This window comes from Diabrotica virgifera, chromosome 5, assembly GCF_917563875.1.
Source record: "Diabrotica virgifera virgifera chromosome 5, PGI_DIABVI_V3a".
NCBI classification, from domain to species: Eukaryota; Metazoa; Arthropoda; class Insecta; order Coleoptera; family Chrysomelidae; genus Diabrotica; species Diabrotica virgifera.
Window position 1 is genome coordinate 64,074,917 of NC_065447.1, and position 24,856 is coordinate 64,099,772.

Below are 24,856 nucleotides of genomic sequence, written 5' to 3' on the forward strand. Positions count from 1 at the left end.
TTATTTCCACTTTTTTATTTATCTGTAGTTTCCAGAATTATTTTTTGCATGATTGATACCATAAATAATTTAGGTAATAAAGTAATAAATCAAATTATCAACAAAAGTAAAATTTAAAAAATATTCATTGGTCGTTGCTGTTGGCATTTGGTAACAGTTGGTAATATCCAATGACATATGTCGCGCCTCAATAATTAAAAAAAAACAAAAATTTCTCTTTTTGTGCAATGCATGTGGTGTTTTTGTTCTTGTTTCTAAATGCAAAATATCAATAATAAATAGTTTATTTATTATTAATAATAATAAATAAAATCAAGTGTAATCAACGTTGAATCAAATGGAAGTTAAACAAGAAATTGACGAGGAAAGGTGTAAAGTGGAAATAGTTGATGAGGCAGATGAAGTTCTTTTGGATGGCTGCAAATATGAAATTAAAGAGGAATCCAATAGGCAAAGTACCCAGGACACATATGATTCTTTTGACTTAAAAAAATGTCCCATAAAAACTGAAATAGAACATGGAAATGAACTTGATCAATTTGAAGAAAACCAAGAAACTGAAAAAGGTTAGTAAGGAAATATTTAAGTCCTCCCATATTTTTAGAAGTACATATGCAGTATAAAAAGGCATACACAAGTCCCGACAGTCGGGTCTCATAACGTTGGGTCTAACTGTTGCAGCATGCTTGATGTATGACAAAAATCAGTCACGCTGATCTATTTACACACAAGTTATGTGCTTATGTGTTAACACCAACGAACTGTCAATACTGATGGAATCGCCATGAAGCGAATTTAATGCCGTCAGGATGAGATAGAAGATAGTCAGGTAAAGGAGGGAAGATAATCACCATCTTTCGTAAACAAACAAATTGATAGTGCTAGTCAGGGACGACTGGTCGTTGTAGGTTGTAGGAATATAGGTAGTTATAGTTTCACTTAGATTTATACTATGTACTTAGGGTAGACTGTTTTATTGATTTGTCATTGTCATTAATAGATACACAATAAAATTACTTATATTTATGAAATATATCATGACACAGTTGAAGACCTTGGGACCAGAAGGGAGCATGCCACCAAACAATATTTTGGAGAAAACATCATTTTAAACTTATTTTCAAATCCTGAAATCCAATTTTTAAATTTTTCTTGGTAGTAAAGCCCATAATCGTTTGGAAATATGATATTAAATACACAATAAAAGTAACAAATGTTTAATTAACGGTTTTTGAGTTTTTGAACATTTTTTGAAAAAATATGAGGCTATCCCCTTTTGTATAAAAAATTATATTCTAAAATATGAACATGAAATGCAACAATAAAATAATTCGGTTGTCAATATTTTCAATACAGTAGACTCCCGTAAGTTCGCCCACCTCAGGACCGGATCGTAGGCCGAACTTAAAAGTGGCTGAACTAACCGATGCTTATCTAAAAAATACCCATTTATTGTTTGCATGGATCTAGCAAAAATAAAACACTTGTACATTAAGTAGAAGACAACACAGAGGAATACTCTGAAATATTTAACACATATGAAAAGATAGACTGTTACAAAAATACTATAAAACAATACTTACAAAACTCTAGGCCTAATAAAATTTAAAAATATTATTGCACATTGGTGGTTTGGCTTCTTAAACACTTAAAAAAGTCAGTAATTTTTTTCTGAATTTTCTTTTCTAATGATTTTTGATGTGCAAAGTCACACCACTTTTTAATAATCATTACATCGATGGCAGTTGCTTCTTTTTGCTGTTTGACGTAGGTAGCTGCCAGTTGCAACGCTGATTTGCCGTCAGCATGGCTCATTTTATTTTCTTCATCTTTGTCTTCATTCTCAGAAGCATATGTGTCGTTATCCTTCTCATTTTCTTGGCGAATGACACCCTCGGCGATTTCGTCGTCTTTCAAAACCTCGTCGTGCAGCTCTGTTTCAAAGTTGATCCACTCCAAAACATCTTCTTCAACAATGGGACCAAAGTTCGGTAGTTGCTGAAGGTCGTGCAATAGAGCTGCATTGCCATCAGGTTCGTTAACAAGAATGTTGTTTGGCTCATCTGCTAATGTGTTTGCTTGGTCAATCTTATCTTCTATATTTGGTCAAAGTTTTTTCCAAGACTTTACAAACGTTGACGGTGGTATTTCGTCATATGCCTTGGCCGACATGTACACAACATCCTTCATTAACTGACTTCAACACTTTTAAGAGGTCTAAGTTGTCATCAGCCTCCAGTTTGGAAAAAACTTCAGACAGCAGTTTTAATAATAATAATAATAATAATAATAAAGGTGCGATACTTTCTCTTGAAGCACTCAATGACCCCTTGGTCCGTTGGCTGTTGAAGACTGGTTACATTGGATGGCAGAAACAGCAGTTTAATTTCTTTTTGAAGACACTGAAGACCTTCCTGGTGAGTAGGCATGTTGTAAAGCAGTAGAAGCGCTTTGATGGGCAGAGCTCGCATCTGGTTGGCGCTCGCCAAGTATGTGACTAATGCTCAGAGAGCCGGCCGGACTAAGAGGAGACCGAACTAACCGAGGCCGAACTTACAGGAGTCTACTGTATCTGAAAAATCGTTCAATGTCTTCCAGTGGTTCATAATTCTCAGTATCTGGTAGAATCTGTTGGCAAGCACCAATTTCTGCCTACACTGTTTTTTGCAACCGCAAGGTGCACCTAATTTGTTGGTTCTATTTTCTTCCCTTTTGTATTTATATACATATTCGTAAACTAGATTTTTTTGTCTTGCGCTTAATTTTTTATGTCGTTGGGTATCCTTGTGTCTCCATCTATAAGGCGCCTTATTTTCTGAGAAGTCTGTGGGGTATAAACCTATTCATTTACCTACAATGGAGTAGGTATTTTACTAAAAAGGTATAAGCCACAAAAAACCTTTAGAACAACCCTAATAATTTTAGGTTCGAAAAATATAACATAAGGGGACAAGCCGCACAGTAAATAAACTTACTGTTCCCAATTGCTTATATTTTCCCAATTGCTGCTACTTCCGGATACTGTATAGTCTTTGTCATCTTCGCTTTTATTTAAAAACGGATCTTGGTCACTGTGTTCAGAATCAAACTCAGAAAATTCTATTTTCCGTTTACATGCACGGGAATGTTATGCCGCCATGTTGATTACCACTGTGGCTTGTCTCCTTCTGTTGCAATATAAAGTAATGGTGACACAACGGGACTTAACTACAGCGACACCATCTATGATAAAACTGTTGAAATTTTCTGTTTGAGACATTAATATGGTCTTAAAGTGTGTGATTTCTACTTTAACTCATTTTTGACGAAATTGTGGCTTGTCCCCTTCTGGTCCCAAGGTCTTCAGTTCTAAAACCTACAGAATAGAATATGCCAAAAAGAAAGACTAAAGCTATTACTTCTTTTAATGAAGAAGAAAGTTCTGACATATTTAAATACAAAAAAGTATTTAAATTTTGAAATAGTGTCCATCAGCCCTGATAGCAATTAAAAATATGAGTTCCATTTTCCTGATTTAAGTTTATATAGGCAAATCAAATTACACTGCCCAAATTTTACCGGACAAATTCTCTGTCTCTCTCTTGTATGTTGGCTTCTATCTCGCTTCACTGTTTAAATGAGATGGGGCCATTCCATCAGTATTGACAGTTCCTTGGTTAACACATTGACGGACAGTTCATTAAATGTATAAGCAAGTTTGACACTATAATATGAACTTTGTAAAGTAGAATAGGGAAATTGCTGCATTTCTTTTAGCGCTTTTGGTATATGAAAACATTTTTTGTAAACATGTGGGTGACTACCATGTATGTCGTGCCACATTTCATATGCATCTATAGATGTGTTTTGTAGATGCACAACTAGTTATTTTAAAAATGTCATCTATTCGCGGTGTGCAAGTACTTGGAAGGGGGAACGAGAAACGACCCTGCGCGAGTCGCGGAGAAATATTACAACTATCTTAAATAATTCATATTGTCAATTGAAATTGTCAAATTGACGTATATTTCATACCTTCTGTCAATGAAGCAGAAAAATTATATATTGCTCCACAATATTGATATGATATGCAATTATTATATAAAGGTAAATTTAATTAATTTTATTTTGCTTGCAGTACTGCATTTTAATAACTAATTTTATTTACTACATACAATTGTTGACGTTTTCATACCATAACCTGAATCTTATTTTTTCTTCTTATTATTTTTTTGGTCTTTTTTTGCCTTGACAATTATCCAGTAACCAGGACTAATATAATTGGCCAATATAATTAAAAGTGCGAATTTTAGTATAGAGCGTAGAAATAGGGGTCGCTTTGCCGAACTTGCACGGTCCCAATAGACGTCGCCTCACATTACATCAATGGAAATTAGACATCTATAGACATTCTGTCTGTCAATGTGTTAACTGTGCTAACGTCTAATAGAGTACATAATTTACTACCTAGTGTTGTATATTTTAACATGTTGCATTTTTTGTACTCCCAAATATGACGTAGAAAATTAAAAAATATGGCTTAAGGGGCGTTCCAGTATTGCGTTTTTCTTTATGCCATTCTATGCTTAATTCCATATTTTTTAACGTATTGTCAAAATTTTCAAGAATGGTCGATATTGCTAATTTTCTTTATAGCAAATACAGGGTGTCAAAACGCAAGTAGGTACATTATTTTCTCAGTAATTTTAAATGGAACACATTGTATTTTATATCACTATTGAAAAGTACGATTACTGTACTTTAATTTTTAGATAACATTCCCTATGCCTAAATTTATTAGTTTTCGAGATATTTTCATTTTTCAATGGACCAGTAGCGTGGCCACCCAAATCACCAGAATTTAATAAACTGGACTGATTTTTTTGAGGTTACGTTAATAATGAAGTTTATAAAACACCTCCAACGACAAGGGATAAGATGAAAAGTAGAATACAAAGTGTATTTCGATGTGTTAATTTACAAATGCTCTGTAGAGTAAGTAGCTCATTCAATGATCGTTTTTAGGCATACATAACCCACATAACAATTTCATGTTCTTAGTAGATTCATAGAACATACTTTTCAGAAAAAGTATATACTGAGAATATGCGTAATTACCATTGCGAATGTGCAGAGAAGATACTAAGTATATACTACATTACAGTACTTAAACGTCCTATGTATATATTATTTAGAATGTACTACCATACTTCTTTTTAGTATATACCAAGAACATACTTTTTAGAAGGTTCTAAGGAGCTGCTATAAACCTTCTATTTATATACTTACTTAGAATGTACTATCGCAAATATTTTTAGTATATGGGAAGAATATTCCAAGGATATGCTATATATTTCTCAGAAGTATGTTTTCAACATCACCCAATCTCATCCTAGGTTCTAGTAATATATTATATTTACATATTCTAATTGCATATGAGAATGTAGTTATTACATTCTACAATATTACATAAAAAGTAAGTATAAAATATAGGTACCTATGTATAATAAATATTATATGGGTAAGTAGGTATATATCGTCGGCTTACTGCCAAAACCAACTAACTCCACTTTTTGTCGATTCTGAGTTAAGTACGCCTTTGTACTTAATAATTATCAAAGAATGTACTGATGAAACCAGACACTTCAAAGCAGATTTTAAATGTCGGAAACAGAAGGGTCTCAAAACAACTAATTCCAATGATGACACTTTTATTCAGCCAAAAACAGATATGTGCAGTTGTCTGCACATCTCTGTTTAAATAAAATAGTATTTTATCATTTACAATATTCTAGTTCTGCCAAAACAAGACAAGTGCCTGATTTGGAGGAGAGTGATGTTCAAAGTTACTTAGAAGTTGACAACTTTGTACAGCCAAAACCCGACAAGTGCCGAAAAAAAATGTTTTTTGTACTTTTTTTTAACTTTTACTTCATTTTAATAATTTTTTAACAAAATGTTTCGTTTATAATGTTATTTATTTTAATATTTTTCAGTCATTAAATCATTTTTAAATTCAAACGATTTTTCATTTCAAATTAAAGTTTAAAACGTTGATTCCTCAAAACTTTAAAAAGTGGAGTTAATTGGTTTTGGCAGTAAGCCGACGATATAAAATATAAGTAATATATTTAGTTATTATGTGCACATCAAAATAAAAATGCTGCTTATATATTATATAATAGCCAAATATATATAATATGTATGTAAATTACTAAAATTTATAGGTATCTATATACATACTTTTACTTACTAGGTATTTAGGATCAGGAACCTCAGCTACTTGAGCAGGTTGGTCTCCATGTACCTCTCCGCAGAACTCGATTAAATCAAACATTCTATGTTCCTATCCATAGAACCAACTATGCATATAACAACTTTTTATCTCGAGCACTAAGATGGGCAAACACTCAACCTGATCTAGATTTCTTTGCACCGAAGTCTGAATTCATCTCTGGCCTCAGACGTTTGTTTGTTTGTTTGAGTAGTTGTTGGATATTCATTATTGTGATATATGAATCTGATTTATGTGATTAAGTTTGTGATATTTATATTTTATTGTATTATTGTTTTATTATTACTATTTTATTGTAGTTTTATTATTATTGACACATGTATTATGTATATTGGACTTATAAACTTGTAATCTTATTGGGCAGTGTCCCGTTGAAAATAAATAAATAAATAAATATTTAGGAAATATTGAAGTACCAATATGAATTTATTATCTTCAAGCTGCCGCCAAACAAAATAAAAAAGTTATTTATGTATGTTCTTAAAAATGTTTTAATCCTTGTAGCTAGAAATACTTCGTCTTCGCTTCGTCCTAACAGCGTAGTCACAAATGCCTAACTAACTGTACTGGAAACTATTTTCATATTTTGCCCTTGTTATTTGTTACCTACCCCCTTCCGCTGTGCAGGTAAAATATGCAATGCAAAATGCAAGGGTCAGAATGACAATGAATGGACGTGTCCGGATTCCCGTTTCACGTTGTTTGCTTGTGGACCTTTACCTGAATGTAATGTAGTTAAAAATAGAATTATACCTAAAAATACTTATGGTATATTATATTCATTTCAGTTGAAAACGAAACGAGAATTTCTCATTTTTCTTCAATAGAATTAAGTTTTAAACTCTTTTACCATACAATTAAAACGGTTTAAAAAAATGAATTAGATAGTTTAGTACCTAAACTTTATTAATTATTCTTAACGAAGTTGATAACCTATAGGCTAACATTATTCTTCTTCCTATAGGTACATAAAGTATATTCTTTTTAAGATATTTTAAAAATATACAAGTATGTATTAAGCATATACTTACGCATATACTAAGAATATTCGATTAAAGTATATTCTAAGAATAAACTTTTACGAACATTCCGAGATACTATGTACACGAATGTGCTCAGTATATTCAATGCAAGAATATTCTTTGAAGCACATGCAAAGAACATGAAATTTAGAATTATGTTTTTTATGGTACATGCTATGCTTGTACTACGCATATACTAAAAAGGATATACTTCGACGAATGTTGGTAGGATATGCTTAGAACATGATACGAACATCATTGTTATGTGGGAAATGTGTTAGGAGATAATTTTGAACACCTTATGTAATTAAATATTAAAAATATTTTATTAAAAGTAGCTTCTAATTTTTTCAAACATGTTTTTTTGCAAAATGTATTACTGATAAATTATGTTTCGTTCTTTATTTGTTACATTGTTTCATTTACATACAAAAGTAGTGTTTAATTGTCTTCACAAAATATTGTATTTTGTGTTTGTGTGTTTTTTTTTGTAAAATGTATTACTAATTTTCTTTGTTTATTTGTTGCATTTACATAAAAAGATAGTTTTTAATTGTTTCAAAAATGTTGCATGTAGTGGTTGTGTTTTTGTTTGTAAAATGTATTACCATTGTTTATATAGGGAGATAGTTGGTCAGCCCAATAGGTAAATATGTTTGATTCAAATTGAGACAGTCACCAGATGTCCCCACAATTTCTGTCAGGGTTGCAACGTCAAAATGCATAGACACCAACTTGGATACGATCCTATTCATAACACCCCAACTCGCATACATATTAAGAAAAATAAATATATATTAGAAGAGTATATTTAGAAATTGAATTAATGATGTCATGCTACTATATATTATATATGTAATAGCATGGCATCATTAATTCAATTTCTAAATGTATTCTTCCATATATATTTATTTTTCTTAATATGTATGCGAGTTGGGGTGTTATGAATAGGATCGTATCTAACTCGGTGTCTATGCATTTTGACGTTGCGACTCTGACAGAAATTGTGGGGACATCTGGTGACTGTCTCAATTTGAATCAAACAAATTTTCCTATCGGGCTGACCAACTATCCCTATATAAACAATGGTATTACTGTATTACTAATAAATTATTTTTATTTCTTTATTTGCTACAGTGTTACATTGATTACCGGATTGATAATCGGTAATCTTCAATTGTCAATTCAGTCATGCTTACTTAAAAGGACATCGCACACATCTTATGGAAAATATAATGTCACTCAAATTCAATAAAATTTATACGAATAGATTCGTTTTAAATTAACGGTCAAATCTTATCATTGCGCCAACTCCATATTTTCAATAATAAGAGCAGAAATTGATATAAATAAATCTGAAATCAAATGGATAAGTACATAAGTTAGAGAGAGAAAAAATATTTTATAATACCCAAATTGTCGGTACTTCATAAATCAGCGGATTAGTTTTACTAATCCGCTTAGGCCCAGCGGGGGCCCAGTGGGGTTTAAGCTCTTTTGAATAGCACCCAGAGCAATAGTAATTGTAACTGACACTTTTACTGACTAAAAAATTTGATTTCGATAAACTTTAATTGCAATTTGCGCCGTAATTAATCATAATTAAGAGTTGGCGCAATGATAAGATTTGACCGTTAGTTTAAAACGAATCTATTCGTATAAATTTTATTGAATTTGAGTGACATTATATTTTCCATAAGTTGTGTGCGATGTCCTTTAGATAAATTTAAACACCTAAAATAATTTGCTCTGAAAAATGAAAATATTTTATCTCGAAAACTAATAAATTTGGGCATAGGGAATGTTATATAAAAATTAAAGTACGTTAATGTTACTCTTCAATAATGATATAAAATACAGGGTGTTCCATTTAACATTACTGAGAAAATAATGTACTTGCGTTTTGACTCACCCTGTATTTGATATAAAGAAAATTAGCAATATCAATAATTCTTAAAAATTTTGACAATAAATAAAAATATATGGCATTAATAACCCATTGCTGTTGTGCTTATTTTTATTTATACAGGGAGTTGAACTTGTTATGAGTTTCATACAAAATTGGTTATAACTTTGTAAATACCCTGTATAACATTACAAACCTTTATATTTTTGTGATGGAGAAGTTAACAGGATTTCGAATATAAAATAAAATATAGGGTGTTCCATTTAAAAAAAAACATAAGTTAGGTCGGCCACTGTGTTATCGAACACCCTGTAACATTCTAACTAATTTTGTAATGTGAAGCTCAAAGGTGGCTAAAATTTTTGTTATTAACTTTTGTTGCTATCTATTACTATAGCGGAGCTATTGAGCTTTACCCTACTAATCAATCACCCTGTATAGTCAATAAAATATTTACATTTAACTAGGTTTAATTCAATTAGTTTTTTGTCGATAACTCAAAATTATATATTTTGGATTTAATGCGTTTTGCTCAGTTGCTCCTCAATTTTAATTTTTGATTTTAATACAGATTTCAATCCTCTACAAATATTCTATCATGACTTTTGATATAAAATAATTAGGGAAGCAGAAATTCAACAATTTAAAATTTTACATGGAGTTTCCTATGGCCCGCTTTACGATTCACCACCCGGTATATGGATTACGTCATTCATACAAAATATCATAATTTAAAAATAAAAATCAACCTGTTTCGGGATTTTTCTTTAATGTCGCCGGTTTACAAAATAACGAATGTATTCCTTTCATTTACACCATACTGTATATTTTAAAATTATTGTAGTATTTTTTGTCAACTTTGTAGGTATATACATAAATAAAAATTTCATTCGACATTTCCAATTGAATTTTAGATTTTTATCCTTTCCTTTTTCCCTATCCTTTTATTTCTTTCACATTTCCTGGTTCATCTTATATATACAGTGCTAGTCAAAAGTCCGTACCCCCCCTCGTATCTTTTGAACGGTTATACCTATAATAGTGAAATTTGTAGATAGGAAATAAACGGACGTAAGCTTCTTAACTAGTCATGACAGGTGACGTAATAGTGACAGATGACTTTACAGCGCCACTGTGACAGATAATTTTAAATGGGACCTTATGGCAAGTGACACCTCGTTTGAAAGGTATTGAAAATACCTATTCAATCATACTAGTATTGTTTAAGTTTAAGCTAATTTTGACGAATTAATGAAATAAATATAAAATTGTAGTTTCATTTAATTAATTCAAAATTCCGCCTATGATTACTTGTCAAAAAGGTTGACGTTGACGTAAAAACTACTAGAGAATCGAAAAACGTCAACTTTTTTGACAAAAAAACCATAGGCGTACATTTGAATTTTTATTAATTAAATGCGAAGCTACAATATTATATTTATTTAATTTATTCACCAAAATCAAAATCAACTAAAACACAAAAAAATTAGTATGGCTGAGTAGGTATTTTGAATACCTTTCAAACGAGGTATCACTTGCCATAAGGTCCCATTTAAAATTATCGGTCACAGTGGCTCTGTAACGTCATCTGTCACTATTACGTCACCTGTCATAACTAGTTAAGAAGCTTACGTCAGTTAATTTCCTCCATCCAAATTTCACTATTATAGGTAAAACCGTTCAAAAGATAAGAGGGGGGGTACGGACTTTTGACTAGCACTGTATATTTAAAATAATTATCAATAGTAATTACACGAGAGCTCTAAAATTATCGATTTGTATCCCGAGTGATACTTTGACATTTTTAATTTCACGGCCCGAGGGAGAGTGAAATTATGTCAAAGGGTCACGAGGGCAAAACAAATCAATAATTTTTAAGAGTTCGAGTGTAATTTGATAAAATTATTTCACGAATAAAACTTTTTTAAATCATTTTAACTAATATTTTATTGATATATTCGTCTGAATATTTGCTAAACCTGTTCCTGGTATTCTCTTTGACAAGTTGTAAAACATGAATTGTCATTAATGTCACTGAATGTTCATTTTTTCGTAGCAACGAAGGGCATCAGATGTAATACTTGACGACGGGAAATTATCAAAAATTATCAGTTGTAATTGCACGAGAGCTCTAAATAAATATTGCTTTGAAATACATGGTGATTCCTTATAAGTTTGGTTGTGTGTATATACTTACCTAATTGCTATTGGCTGTGAGCCGATGAGTAGAAAGGATTTGACAGTTTTCGCCAGCGCTGTTAGTCGCAGTTTTGTGTACTGAATTTAAACAATTTTATCAGAAAAGTACAAGTTTCAAACCGCGAGAGAGCGCTACCGACGAAACCCACAGTCAATAAAAACAGAGGTAACCTCTAAATTTCACATAAACTACTTCTTTTTCTCAATGGCCTCTTGCTTAAGCAGTCCTCCAGTCGCACGAATTTATATATTAAATATTAAAATTATAATTAATAAAATGAAAAACGTTAATTACTTTTACTATTAATTCTGTGTATTTGTTTAGTAATCAGGTTACAATATTATTTCAGTTCATAATTTGTGTTTTTCTAGATAAATATCTATTTTTCTCTTTTTTTGTATTTCACATACAATACTTTTATCAGAAAAGTATAAGTTTCAAACCGCGAGAGAGCGCTACCGTCGAAACTCGCAGCCAATATACTTACCTGTGTAATATAATATTTATATAAATAACTAAAATTTATATGTACTTACTTTTTAAGTAATATTGTAAAATGTACTAACTACATTCTCGTATGCAATTTGAATATGTAAATATGATAGTTGGTAGAACCTAGGATGAGTTGAGATGATGATGAAAACATACTTCTGGGCAATATAGCATTTGCTTGGAATATTCTTAAAAGTATATTCTTCCCATATACTAAAAAGATGTGCGGTAGTATATTCTAAGTATGTATATAAATAGAAGGTTTATATCACTTTCTTGAAATATTCTAAAAAGTATATTCTTGGTATATACTGAAAAGAAGTGCGGTAGTACATTCTAAATATATGTATAAATAGAACGTTTAAGTACTGTAATGTAATATATACTCTGCATCTGCTCTGCACATTCGTAATGGTAATTACGCATATTCTCAGCGTATACTTTTTTTTGAGAAATATGTTCTATGAATCTACTAAGAACATGAAATTGTTATGTGGGTTAGTGTCTGTGTTATTTATGTTTCATAGTTCTGTTTAATATATTGTTGTTTTAATTTTTGTATAATATCGTTGTTCTGTTGTTTGTTTCTGTTTGTCCCTCATGTTGCTCTGCATTGTCTTGCAATTTATTAACCTTTAATTTGATTGTTACATTTCTTTGTTTTTACATCCATTTTTCCTTGTACTCAAATGTTTATACAAGGTGTTTCATTGGGAAATTAACATACGTTAACTGTAGAAAGAGGACACTTAGTCCCGGCGCAAATTGATCCTAAGCGAACACAACCTGGCACCTGCGAGTTGCGTAGAGAGTTCTGCGCATCCTAATATCGGTCAATACGGTGCCAGGTCTAGCCATGCGAACGTTTGTCATCGGCGTACAGTTTTCTGGTGTCGTGGGACGCGTGACTCAATTCTCAGTTGCGGTTTTGTTTTCGAGATGGACGTAGAAAAGCTAATAGAACTCGTTCGGAATTACTATTATTATATAACAACACTGATTGTGATTGGATTGTCGTTGCAAAAACTGCTTACCTATTACATATAGTTATATCTTGTCTACATATTTTGTTTTTAAGCATGAACAAGCCCGGTATGATGACACATTTTATTTGAGGGTTATGCGATATTCACAGATATGCTTAACGGTTTTTAGTAATGGATCATTTTTAATGATAATGTTGTGTAGATTTAAGAAATGAATGATATTTACAAAATTTTTATACCTATAGAAAAGGGATTACGCCATCATTTGAGACATAGTATTTCTAGGCCTGGATCCCGCGTACCAACAAAAAGTTGATTAATAGTAAGCTGAAAATTTGTTAATAGCTTAACGGTGTCTCGTCAGACAAACTTTGATGTACGGGAACACTGAAACAGGGGAAGCTTTAATTGTGGAACAGGTTAAAAATTTGGAACGTCAGACTACAAAAACGTTCCATATATTTTGTTGGACAGAACTTCCAATTGATTTGTTACCATTTCATTAAACTCTCATGGAAAAATTAGACTGGTGTTTATCACTAACTGGGCATTTTAATGAGTGAAACAGGAAGAACATGTCAAATAACAGGAATCATGTTTGTTAGTAATAGCAGTCTGATTTTTGCATGAGAGTTTAATGAAAGGGTAACAAATCGATTTTTTGTTCTGTCCGACAAAATACATGGGACGTTTTCGTAATGTGACGTTCCAAATTTTTAAACTGTTCCACTATTAAACCTTCCCCTGTTCCAGTGTTCCTGTACATCAAAGTTTGTCCGAATAGACACCGTTAAGCTACTAACAAATTTTCAGTTTGCCGGATCCAGGTCTATAAAGTATGTTTTGCTTTTAAAATAAAAGATGTCCTTCATTTTGTGTAGGTTCATTTAATAAAAATAAAAGTTAAGTTTCTGTAATACTCAAGAGGCGGCATTTCGAAGACTTGCATCATATTAAAAATATGTACCGCACGGCTCTGTAGTTAGTGTGGCTTTAGCCAATAAATCAAAGTTATGCGTTTACAAGAGCATATTATTTGAAAAATAAGGAGTACCATAATGTGTCATAATTATAATCTCCTTTCTTCAGATCAAAAAATTGTTTAGTATGTATTTCTAAATCCACACAATCATTGGAAAATGATTCATGGTAAAAAATATCTATTAATGACACTGTTATCGACTAAGTCGATCGATTTTAAACTTGGCATCATATATTTATTAGACTTTTGTTTATCGTTAAAAAGTAAATGATGGTTGTAAATTGTATTTTTTGTGTAATTTAATATTTTAGCAAAAATCTTATTTAAAACATGCGAACCGTTTTTGCAATCACAATCAATAGAAATAGAATACTCAGTGTAAGATATCTTTTTATGCAGCCGCTTATGATCAAATTCGATGTTTTCGAAAGTCATACCGCTACGACTACTAGGGACGTGTAAGATATTTTTAAAACGTTACTAGTTACATGTACGGAACTACCGTTTTTTAGTTGCCTACTCAATTCAGTACAAGGATCAGATACATCAGTATTTTGTAATCAGTATTTGTACTCAGTACCACTGAGAACCGGTATCAATAGTAACCGTTACACGTTTGCACTTATTTTGCCCGTCTCTATTCGTTACGGCGACAGCTAGCGTTACCAGGTGTCCCGATTTACGCGGGACGTCCCGATTTTCAGGGGTCTGGGGACGCGTACCGATTTGTACCTGATCGGGACACTAAATGTCCCGATTTTCACCTACGAAAACCAATTTCAGGAGGACTTTTACAACTATGTTATAAAATCAAGGCACTCCTAAAAGCGTCAACATCGAATGAAAAATATAATTTTAATAAAAAATAAATAATTTACTTAATCTACGATTTTTTTTTGTACTTTCGTCTGATTCTAAGCAAATTGACTAATTCTAAGCAATTTTAGTTCTATAGAATTTTAACTTAGTTAATACTATTCGAGTTATTTACGATTGAAAATGCTTATTTTTCGACAAAAAAATCACGTTTTCAGGTGGTTTTCACAAATAACTCAAAAAGTGAGTATTTGATCGAAAAAAATATTCTTAGCAAAAATGTAGCCTAATATAAAAAAATGAAAACAATTGTGAACTCGTAAAGTCTATAGACCCAGCAAAAGAAAAGTTGTAGCTCATGAAAAAAACGTTCTTATTCGTCAAATTCCAAATCAAATATTTCAACGTGAAATAACCAAGAAATGAAGCACTTTTCGGGAAAAACCAATTAAAACTTTTTTAATAAAGCTTTATTTTTATGTTTTAAAAAAGTTTCTAGCATCAAAACTAAGTGAGTTATGCTCAAAATCAAGTTGACTCCCTTTTTTTTGGTAAAAAAATCGTGAAAATCTCCCTCTACTTAGCGCAGCAAATGAAATTAATCGTTACCGCTTTACAAACAATTTACTTTATTTATGTATTTTTTACATGATTGAAAGGGACTAAACGAGTCACTAATCACGAGCGTATGCAAAATATGAACAGCCATATTTTAACCAATTTTTAATTTTTTCTAACAATTTAACAAGTAACAATCTAACAGATAACCAATTTTTCCTTACAGAAAAACAAAATGAATCTGTCATATTTATTATAAAAGCAAAACATACCTACTTTTTACTCCTTAAGATTTTTAGTATCCCTAATACTTACTTTTTAAGTTATTTTGAAAAAAGGGCATTTTCCAATATTTAAGTAAAATTTTTTTATACCATAAAACCAATTTTTTTCAAAATTAAGCATCCCAACCGGTAAACCTTACAGATCGTATAAACAATACACATATAAAGTAAATGGTAAAGCGGAACTATTAATTTTATTTACGGTGCTAAATAGGGGGAGATTTTCACGATTTTTTTTTACCAAAAAAAAAGGGCCAACTTTATTTTGAGCGTAACTCGCTTAGTTTTAATGCTAGAGACTTCTATATAAAACAAAATCAAAGATTTTTTTAAACACTTCAAAAAATATTAATACGTTTTGCCCGAAAATTGCTTAATTTTTTGGTTATTTCAAATTGAAAAATTTTGATTTGGCATTTGACGAATAATAACGTATTTTTGATGAGCTACAACTTTGCTTTTAGTGGTTTTATAGACTTTCTGAATATACATTTTTTTTGCTTTTTTAAAAACTACATTTTAGCAAGAATATTTTTTTTTTGATAAAATTACTCGAAAAGTATTGACTTACTTAGTTTAAAAACTATATAGAACAAAAGTTTTTTGGAGTTAGTCAGTTGATCCATTTTGGGACTTACTTTAAACGCGCGTTTTTTATCCCCGAGAAGGGGTAACTGTAAGTGTCACCCCCCAAGTAAAAGCAACCAACGGTACAAGTTCAGCTTTTAAGTAGACAGTAAGTAGAACCCAAAAACCAGATTTTCATGCAATTCGGAGTTGACTCTGAAAATTACACTCCAAAACGTTGATTTACTGGGGTTGTTTATTTGTCCCGATCTACAACCCTAAATCCCGATTTGTTTTTGCTTATGTACCGATTAAAAACAAATCGGACCTGGCAAGACTAGCGACAGCCGACGGTCGGGTTAGCTTGTGATCAATATGCGCCACGCTAGAAAAATAACTGCACAGGTCACCCGTCCCACCGGCGCAGGTTGTGACTCGCTTAGGTTCAATATGCGCCAGACCTTAAGTGGTCTAAAAAATACCATACTTAATGGGTCTTACTTCATTAGTAACAAAGATACTGTGTGTTTTATCTATTTTGCCATTTTCTTATTTGGTTCATAACTTTTTAACCACACTATATATTTATTTTATATTTGTCACGCAAATATTATTTAAGGTGCACACTCAATTAATTTATTTAGAATTGTAAAAAATCCAGGTCCGGATTAAAAAATATTGGAAAAATGTTCCGACCCAAAAACAACACCCTGTATACTAAATTTTGTTTTAAATTTATTTTGCATTTTAAAAGAGGATAAAAACTCAATTTAGTGGTATACTTTGAATTTTCGGCAAAATGATTTTTCTGGTCAAATTTTGAATTTGAATTCTGAAATTATGTGAATTGCGAAAGCTCGAAGTAGAAAAAAGTTGAAATACGACTTACAACTTGTTAACCACACTTTATATTTATTTTATATTTAACACAGAATATTCTTTAAGGTGTCCCATCATTTAATTTATTTACAATTATAAAAAATCCACGGCCGGATTAGAAAATATTGGAAAAATGTGCCGACCCAAAAAAACACACTGTGCATTAAATTTTTTTAAAATGGATTTTGCATTTGAAATGAGGATGAAAATACAGTAGAACCTCGACATAACGGACCTCTATTTAACGGACTAAAAATCCGGTCAAATGTAAAAAAATTAAAAACGTCCTGTTAATATTATACATACTTAACCCTGCCCATACCAAGATACATTGCAAAACAACGGGGTCCCCGTGGATACCAAACGCTATATTTTACAAATAATTTCAATAAACTTTTTATTATAGCATAATGAGGACACATTTCTAAATATAGTCTGATTTATTTTAAACCTATTTTTATATAACGGACTTTCGGCTTTAACGGACACCCCGTTCCCTCGATTCGTTATATCGAGGTTTTACTATAGTTATTTTCCTAACTAGTGCGGAAAGTGATACTTTCACGCACGGGACTGCCGTTGACCCGAACGACGCGATAGCGGAGTTCGGGCAAGCAGTCGAGTGCGGGGAAGACACTTTCCGCATAAGTTAGGAACAATATTTTTTCTATGGCCGGATGTTTGGAAAAAAGCTACAACAAAATAGAGTTATATCAATTTTTATTTAGAAGTGAAAATATACAAATTAATTCTTTGACACAGTTGCCAAAACCAAACTTTCAATATAATGGGTTACCACGACGACGATATTGGTTTCCATGACGACGATTCAAAACCATTGTAATTTTATACTGATCTGACTTTTAAATATTATGTCAAAATAATTTTATTTCATCTCATTATCAGTAGTAATTGCACAAGAGCTCTGAAATTATTGAATTTTTCCCGAGTGACACTTTGACAGTTTTAATTTCACGAGCCGAAGGCGAGTGAAATTATGTCGAAAGTGTCACGAGAGCAAAAATTCTATATTAATTTCAGAGGTCGAGTGCAATTTGTTGCGATTATTTCATGAATAAAACTGTTCAAAACTAAAATTTTATTGTAATTTATTTATGTAAGTACCATTAAACACACAGTTTTTATAAATATTTGACGATTGAAAGTCATCACTTTTATAATTTTTAAAACATTAATAGTCATTAATGTCACTGAATGTATTTTTTCGTAGCAACGAAGGGCATCTGACGTAATATACTTAACGACGGGAGATTATCAAAAATTATCGATTTAATTCAGATTTCTGTAGCTTTCTATTGGTCAGAATCTCCTATGAATGAAATAATCGCGCTAATTTCATTAAAACATGAACACAATAAGATAAATTTGAAATAAATTAGTAAATAATATCTAAATATTAGTTTATTGCATGTATTGTAATATATTATAATGCCATATTACAAGGTATTTTACTTTCCCGCTCGCCGTGCGTGAAAGTGCATTTTTCGGAAACGAAATGCGTGCGTGAAAGAGGCTCTTTTAGCGCGGCCGTAGAAAAACTAAATTTAGTGGTATACTTTGAATTTTAGGCAAAATTATTTTTCGGGTAAAATTTTAAATTTGAATACTGAAATTATGTGACTTGCGAGAGCTCGAAGTAAAAAAAATTAAAATGTGACTTAATTTTAATTAATACCATTATTTAATCTATATTGTTAAAAGGTTAACATTTTAGTATTTTTTATTATGGCGACAAATAATTCATAACAAATATTCACCTTTAATTAATGAATAAATAATAAAGAGTCCACAAAAAATACATAACTTTAATCAACGAACTATCTGAAAAATTAAAAAAACAGAAAAAGATTTCTGAAAAATAACTTTTGGATAATAATATCTAACATCCAAAGATTATAACGAGGAAATAAATAGTAGGGAAGAACTTCTTGACCGGATTCGAGACGCCTTCCAAGAAATGAAGAATAACCCTGACGAGAATAGGAGGTCAGTCAGACAAATAACAAAAATAGCAAGATTTTGTCTTCAACATGGTGGTGGCCATTTTGAACAATTACTATAGTTTTGATTTATTTACGAAATTATTTTTTAGAAAATTTTTTTCTCTTTTTTAATTTTATGACCGTTCGTTGATTAAAGTTATGTATTTTTTGTGGACTCTTTATTATTTATTCAGTAATTAAAGGTGAATATTTGTTACGAATTATTTGTCGCCATAATAGAAAAACACTGAAATGTTAACATTTTATGTCATGGTATCAACTGTGTGTCAACTGAAATAATGGTATTAATTAAAATTAAGTCACATTTTAATTATTTTTATTTCGAGCTTTCGCAATTTACATAATTTCAGAATTCAAATTCAAAATTTTACCAGAAAAGTCATTTTGCCGAAAATTGAAAGTACACATCTAAAACTAAATTTAGTTTTTCTTCCTCTTTTTAAATGCAAAATCCATTTTAAAAAAATAATCTACAGGGTGTTTTTGGGTCGGAACATTTTTCCAATATTTTATAATCCGGTCCTGGATTTTTTATAATTGTAAATAAATTAATTAATTGGGCACCTTAAATAATATTCGGTGGTAAATGTAAAACAAATATACAGTGTGTTTAACAAGTTGTAAGTCTTATTTCAATTTTTTTTTCTACTTCGAGCTCTCGCAATTCGCATAATTTCAGAATTCAAATTCAAAATTTTACCCGAAAAATCATTTTGCCGAAAATTCAAAGTATACCACTAAATTTTTTATCCTCTTTTCAAATACAATATCCGTTTTAAAAAAAATGGAATGCACAGGTGTTGTTTTTGGGTCCGAATATTTTTAGTTGAAAGACAGATGAGTGATTTTTAGTTGAAAGACACACTTGAATGATTAAAGGACATAAAAATTTAGTATGTCAAAGTGTGTAAATAATTTATTTCTTTAGCTGAGCGCTTTCGACATAAACGTCATCATCGGAGCTAATGCTAAAATAAAAAAAGAGGTCTTGTAAGAAAAAGAAGTACAAAAATATTTTTTTACTTACGTCAAATTGTAAAAAAGTACCGCTACAACATTGAGGTGTTATCATTTGCATCTTGTGAATATAAATATGAATTTTGGTTGGAAATGCTTTGTCCTCCGTACAACCCCAAACAGAAAAAACGGCCACATTACACGTTACACAAACACAAAACTTTTTTCATGGCATAGGTATCACCCATCCATTGTTGGCCTAGTAGAAACAGCTGACTGACATTTGAATATCCGACTTTGTCAGTCAGCTGTTTCTACTAGGTCAACAATGGATGGGTGATACCTATGCCATGAAAAAAGTTTTGTGTTTGTGTAACGTGTAATGTGGCCGTTTTTTCTGTTTGGGGTTGTACGGAGGACAAAGCATTTCCAACCAAAATTCATATTTATATTCACAAGATGCAAATGATAACACCTCAATATTGTAGCGGTACTTTTTTACAATTTGACGTAAGTAAAAAAGAGTTTTGTACTTCTTTTTCTTACAAGACCTCTTTTTTTATTTTAGCATTAGCTCCGATGGTGACGTTTATGTCGAAAGCGCTCAGCTAAAGAAATAAATTATTTGCACACTTTGACATACTACATTTATTTCAATTGTAACTATTTACAATGGGAAATAAGCCACAATATTATTAAAAAATGATTTTTATTAACGTTTCGACGCCCAAATCGGGTGCCGTTGTCAAAATACAAAATACTACTAACAGAAACAAAAATGTTGTTGCTTAGTAAAAAAATTCTTCTAATAATTTATTTAATTTGACTCATTTATATCGGCAATTCAGATACATATTGATACATTTTAAAGTAGAAGACTTTAAAATGATATTGCCGATATTTATGAGTTGCGTTCCTGGGACGACTTTACTGAAAGATAGTTCATTCGATTACATGAAATCAACCCCAACTCAAGAATATCCGTCACAAAAAAATCATAGTATGTGATCTGTCTTTAAAAAGACAACCACATGCAACGGTGACATTAAAATTCTCGCGTTAGAGATCTCATAGTAAATCACGAGGGAAAACCAGGAAAAACCTCGTGATACTATTCCGACATCGTAAGTATTTGGTCTTATATTTAATTTACTCTCAAAATTAATACCAAATTCTGACTTTACTATAATTTTGTTTAAATTATAAATAATGTCAATAATACATGGATATATAAGTAATACTAAAATATAAAATATGTACTAACTCGACTATTGACTTACTAATTGTGGTATTTTCTTTCTATGATTTTTTTGTGACGGATATTCTTGAGTTGGGGTTGATTTCATGTAATCGAATGAACTATCTTTCAGTAAAGTCGTCCCAGGAACGCAACTCATAAATATCGGCAATATCATTTTAAAGTCTTCTACTTTAAAATGTATCAATATGTATCTGAATTGCCGATATAAATGAGTCAAATTAAATAAATTATTAGAAGAATTTTTTTACTAAGCAACAACATTTTTGTTTCTGTTAGTAGTATTTTGTATTTTGACAACGGCACCCGATTTGGGCGTCGAAACGTTAATAAAAATCATTTTTTAATAATATTGTGGCTTATTTCCCATTGTAAATAGTTAAAATTGTAAAAATGCCACAAGAAAATAGCTTCAGAACTACATTTATTTCCTTTATCCAAATATTTTTCCAATTATTTTTTAATCCGGCCCTGATTTTTTACAATTGTAAATAAATTAATTGATTGTATATCATAAAGGATATTTGCGTGCCAAATATAAAATAAATATACAGTGTGTGGTTAAGTTATGAACCAAATAAGAAAATGGCAAAAAAAACAAGTATCTTTTTTATTAATGAAGTAAGACCCATTAAGTATGGTCAACTATTTTTAACGGAAACAGGCCACGATTTTACCAAAAATGATTTTATTAACGTTTCGAAGCCCAAATCGAGTTTCGTTGTCAAAATACAAAATACTACTATTAGTAGTAGTACTACTACTACTATCAGTAGTATTTTCTATTTTGACAACGAAACCCGATTTGGGCTTCGAAACGTTAATAAAATCATTTTTAGTAAAATTGTGGCTTATTTCCCATTAAAAATAGTTGATTGTAAAAATGCCACAAGGAAATAGCTTCAGAACAATATTAAGTATGGTATTTTTGAGATCGCCTAAGTGTCCTCTTTCTACAGTTAATGTATGTTACTTTCCTATTGAAACACCCTGTATTATAGTCAGTTTGATTTTTAGATTGTCTTCAAGAGATCAAGATGGAAATTATGGAGACATTACCTGAACATTCATCTCACGAAGAAAATTATATGAATCCACATCCCGAACGAAAAACATTAAATAAAAATATAAAAGCTGTGACTGGACAAAGACCTTACAAATGTGAAATTTGTTTTAAGCAGTTTCGTTACAAATGTTATTTGAAAAGTCATTTGAGAATGCATACTGGAGAAAAACCCCACAAGTGTGAAATTTGTTATAAACAGTTTCGTCTAGCAGGTACTTTGAAAGTACATTTGAGAACGCACAGTGGAAAAAAATCTTACGAGTGTGAAATTTGTTTTAAGCAATTTAGCGTATCATTTGCTTTAAAAAGACATTTGAGAGTGCACACTGGAGAAAAACCGTACAAGTGTAAAATTTGTTTTAAGCAGTTTATGGAAGCAGGTAGTGTAAAAGTACATTTGAGAGTGCACACTGGAGAAACGCCATACAAGTGTGAAATTTGTTTTAAGCAATTTAATATAGCACATAATTTGAAAAAACATTTGACAGTGCATACTGGAGAAAAACCTCACAAATGTGAAATTTGTTTTAAGCAATTTCGTGAAGTAGGTAAGTTAAAAAGACATCTGATAGTGCATACTGGAGAAACACCTCACAAATGTCAAATTTGTTTTAAGCGATTTAGTGCAGCAGGTGCTTTAAAAATACATTTGAGAGTGCACACTGGAGAGAAACCATACAAGTGTGAAATTTGTTTAAAGCAATTTAAAACTAAAGGTAATTTAAAGGTACATTTGATAGTGCATACTGAAAAAAAACCTCACAAGTGTCAAATTTGTTTAAAACAGTTTGTTCAAAAAGCTCATTTCACTGGTCACATGAAAGTTCACACCGAATAAAAACCTCAAAAGCTTGAAATTTTCTTTAAGGAGCTATCCTAGTGTAAAATAGCCCGATCAGGGAACACAAAATTTTACGAAAACCTCCAAAAAAATGGGTCTAGTAAAGTTGGTCGAGAACACTTCGTCGACGGAAAATTAGTCGACAAACAGTTGGTCGAATGCACAATTCATCGAATGTACAATTCGTTGATGAACATCGAATGGATTTTTCGTCGACAAAATGTTATAGATCTGGATCCCGCGTAAGAAAGAAAAGTTGATTAATAGCAAGCTGAAAATTTGTTAATAGCTTAACGGTGTCTAGTCGGACAAACTTTGATGCACGGGAACACTGGAACAGGGGAAGTTTTAACTGTGGAGCATGATAAACGTGTCGTCCTGACAAGTTTATGATTGTGAAAAATAGCAAGTTGTTTTTAAGTTTATTCGATAGCCAACGTTATGTAATATATGCGAAAATGTTTGTCCGACAAAAATGTTGGGCATTTTAACGAGTCCGACACGTAGAACATATCACATCACAGGAATTATGTTGGTGATGAATAGCAGTCTGATTTTTGCATGAGAGTTTAATGAAAGGTTAAAAAAGCAATTGGAAGTTCTGTCCGACAAAATTAATGGGAAGTTTTCGTAGTCGGACATTCTAAACAGGTAAGATATAGACAAAAATGCTGGTGATAAATAGCTTTCCGACAAAGACGAAATTTAATTAAGTAAATTATTCCTTACCAAGAATGACTGTTGTCGGAAAAAAATAAGGGGTAGATTTTGTAGTCGGACAATTTAAAAAAATAATTTTTGAAATTTCAATAAGGGGTGATTATTCTATGTCAAAAAAACCTGCAATCAATTACAATCGATATCTTTCAATTTATGTCAACATCATTTAGATACCTCACTGTAATACATTTATAGTAGATCAGGCAAATTATATTATGGATTGAGTGGTCTAGCTATCTTTGTCTGCCACATGCGCGGGATCGCTGGTTAAAAGAGATAGATAGACCACCTATCGACTTTTTGCACTGTATTCCCTGTCTACCCTTATGTCTATGAATACATTTCCATTTAAGAAAAACCGTCACTTTTGACAATAATTCATAATAAATTGCAATCGTAACTTCAAATTTAAACTAATCGATTTATTTTGGCAGCAAATTATTTCTTGCCATGTGACATATTAATTACATTATTATTTCATTTGTAGAAAGTTGAGAAAAATTACGTTATACAATTTTAGTAATAATTTATTTAGGTACCCTTTTTCAATCAAGCAAAGCATTATAGCACGAAGAATGATATTCAATAGAACTTTCACAATTATCTGGCAACTGAACCTCATTGAATTGATGACCAAGTATTTTACTAACTTTGTAAAATGTTCGAAAATTACTCAAAAATGTTCCGTTGAATGGTTTCACTTTTGATTTGGCGACTTAAAATTTAAACTGTTGACACTCAAAAATAGACAAAAAAACACTCCATAGTTAATATAAATTTTAATTTCCAACACACGTGGCAAACAGAAACTCAGAGACCATGTACTTTCAAATACTACTTTGTATAACACAAAGTGTCACACTGACAAATGCAGCCTTCTAATACATACTTCTAAGCATAATGTGTCATATTTACGTATATTCTTATAAGCACCGAAGTTTTAGACTCTTCACATTTTTCAATGTCGTTTACAGGGTTAAGATTTGAGTATGGAAAAAAAATGTATACAACGTTTTTTGTAGGC

At 31.2% G+C, this 24,856-nt stretch overlaps 1 protein-coding gene across 2 annotated transcripts; it reads left to right on the plus strand.

Annotated features, from left to right (window-relative positions):
- The first annotated feature begins 155 nt into the window (after positions 1-155).
- Positions 156-23,571, plus strand: LOC126884206 (zinc finger protein 664-like). 2 transcript variants are annotated; one of them, XM_050650082.1, is made up of 2 exons: positions 156-566; positions 22,223-23,571. In XM_050650082.1, exons 1-2 carry the CDS (start codon positions 338-340, stop codon positions 23,107-23,109), a joined length of 1,116 nt encoding a protein of 371 aa, XP_050506039.1. In that variant the 5' UTR covers positions 156-337; the 3' UTR covers positions 23,110-23,571. The 2 variants fall into 2 exon arrangements, with proteins under 2 accessions (XP_050506039.1, XP_050506040.1); XM_050650083.1 differs by lacking the exon at positions 22,223-23,571 and adding an exon at positions 4,752-6,229 and having other exon boundaries at positions 161-566.
- Positions 23,572-24,856: the final 1,285 nt, after the last annotated feature.

Bases quoted from the DNA above. Each gene is read 5' to 3' on its own strand.
- LOC126884206 (XM_050650082.1), top strand. From the start codon at position 338: ATGGAAGTTAAACAAGAAATTGACGAGGAAAGGTGTAAAGTGGAAATA. The intron at 567-22,222 runs GTTAGTAAGGAA...TTTGATTTTTAG, and splicing joins AAACCAAGAAACTGAAAAAG to ATTGTCTTCAAGAGATCAAG.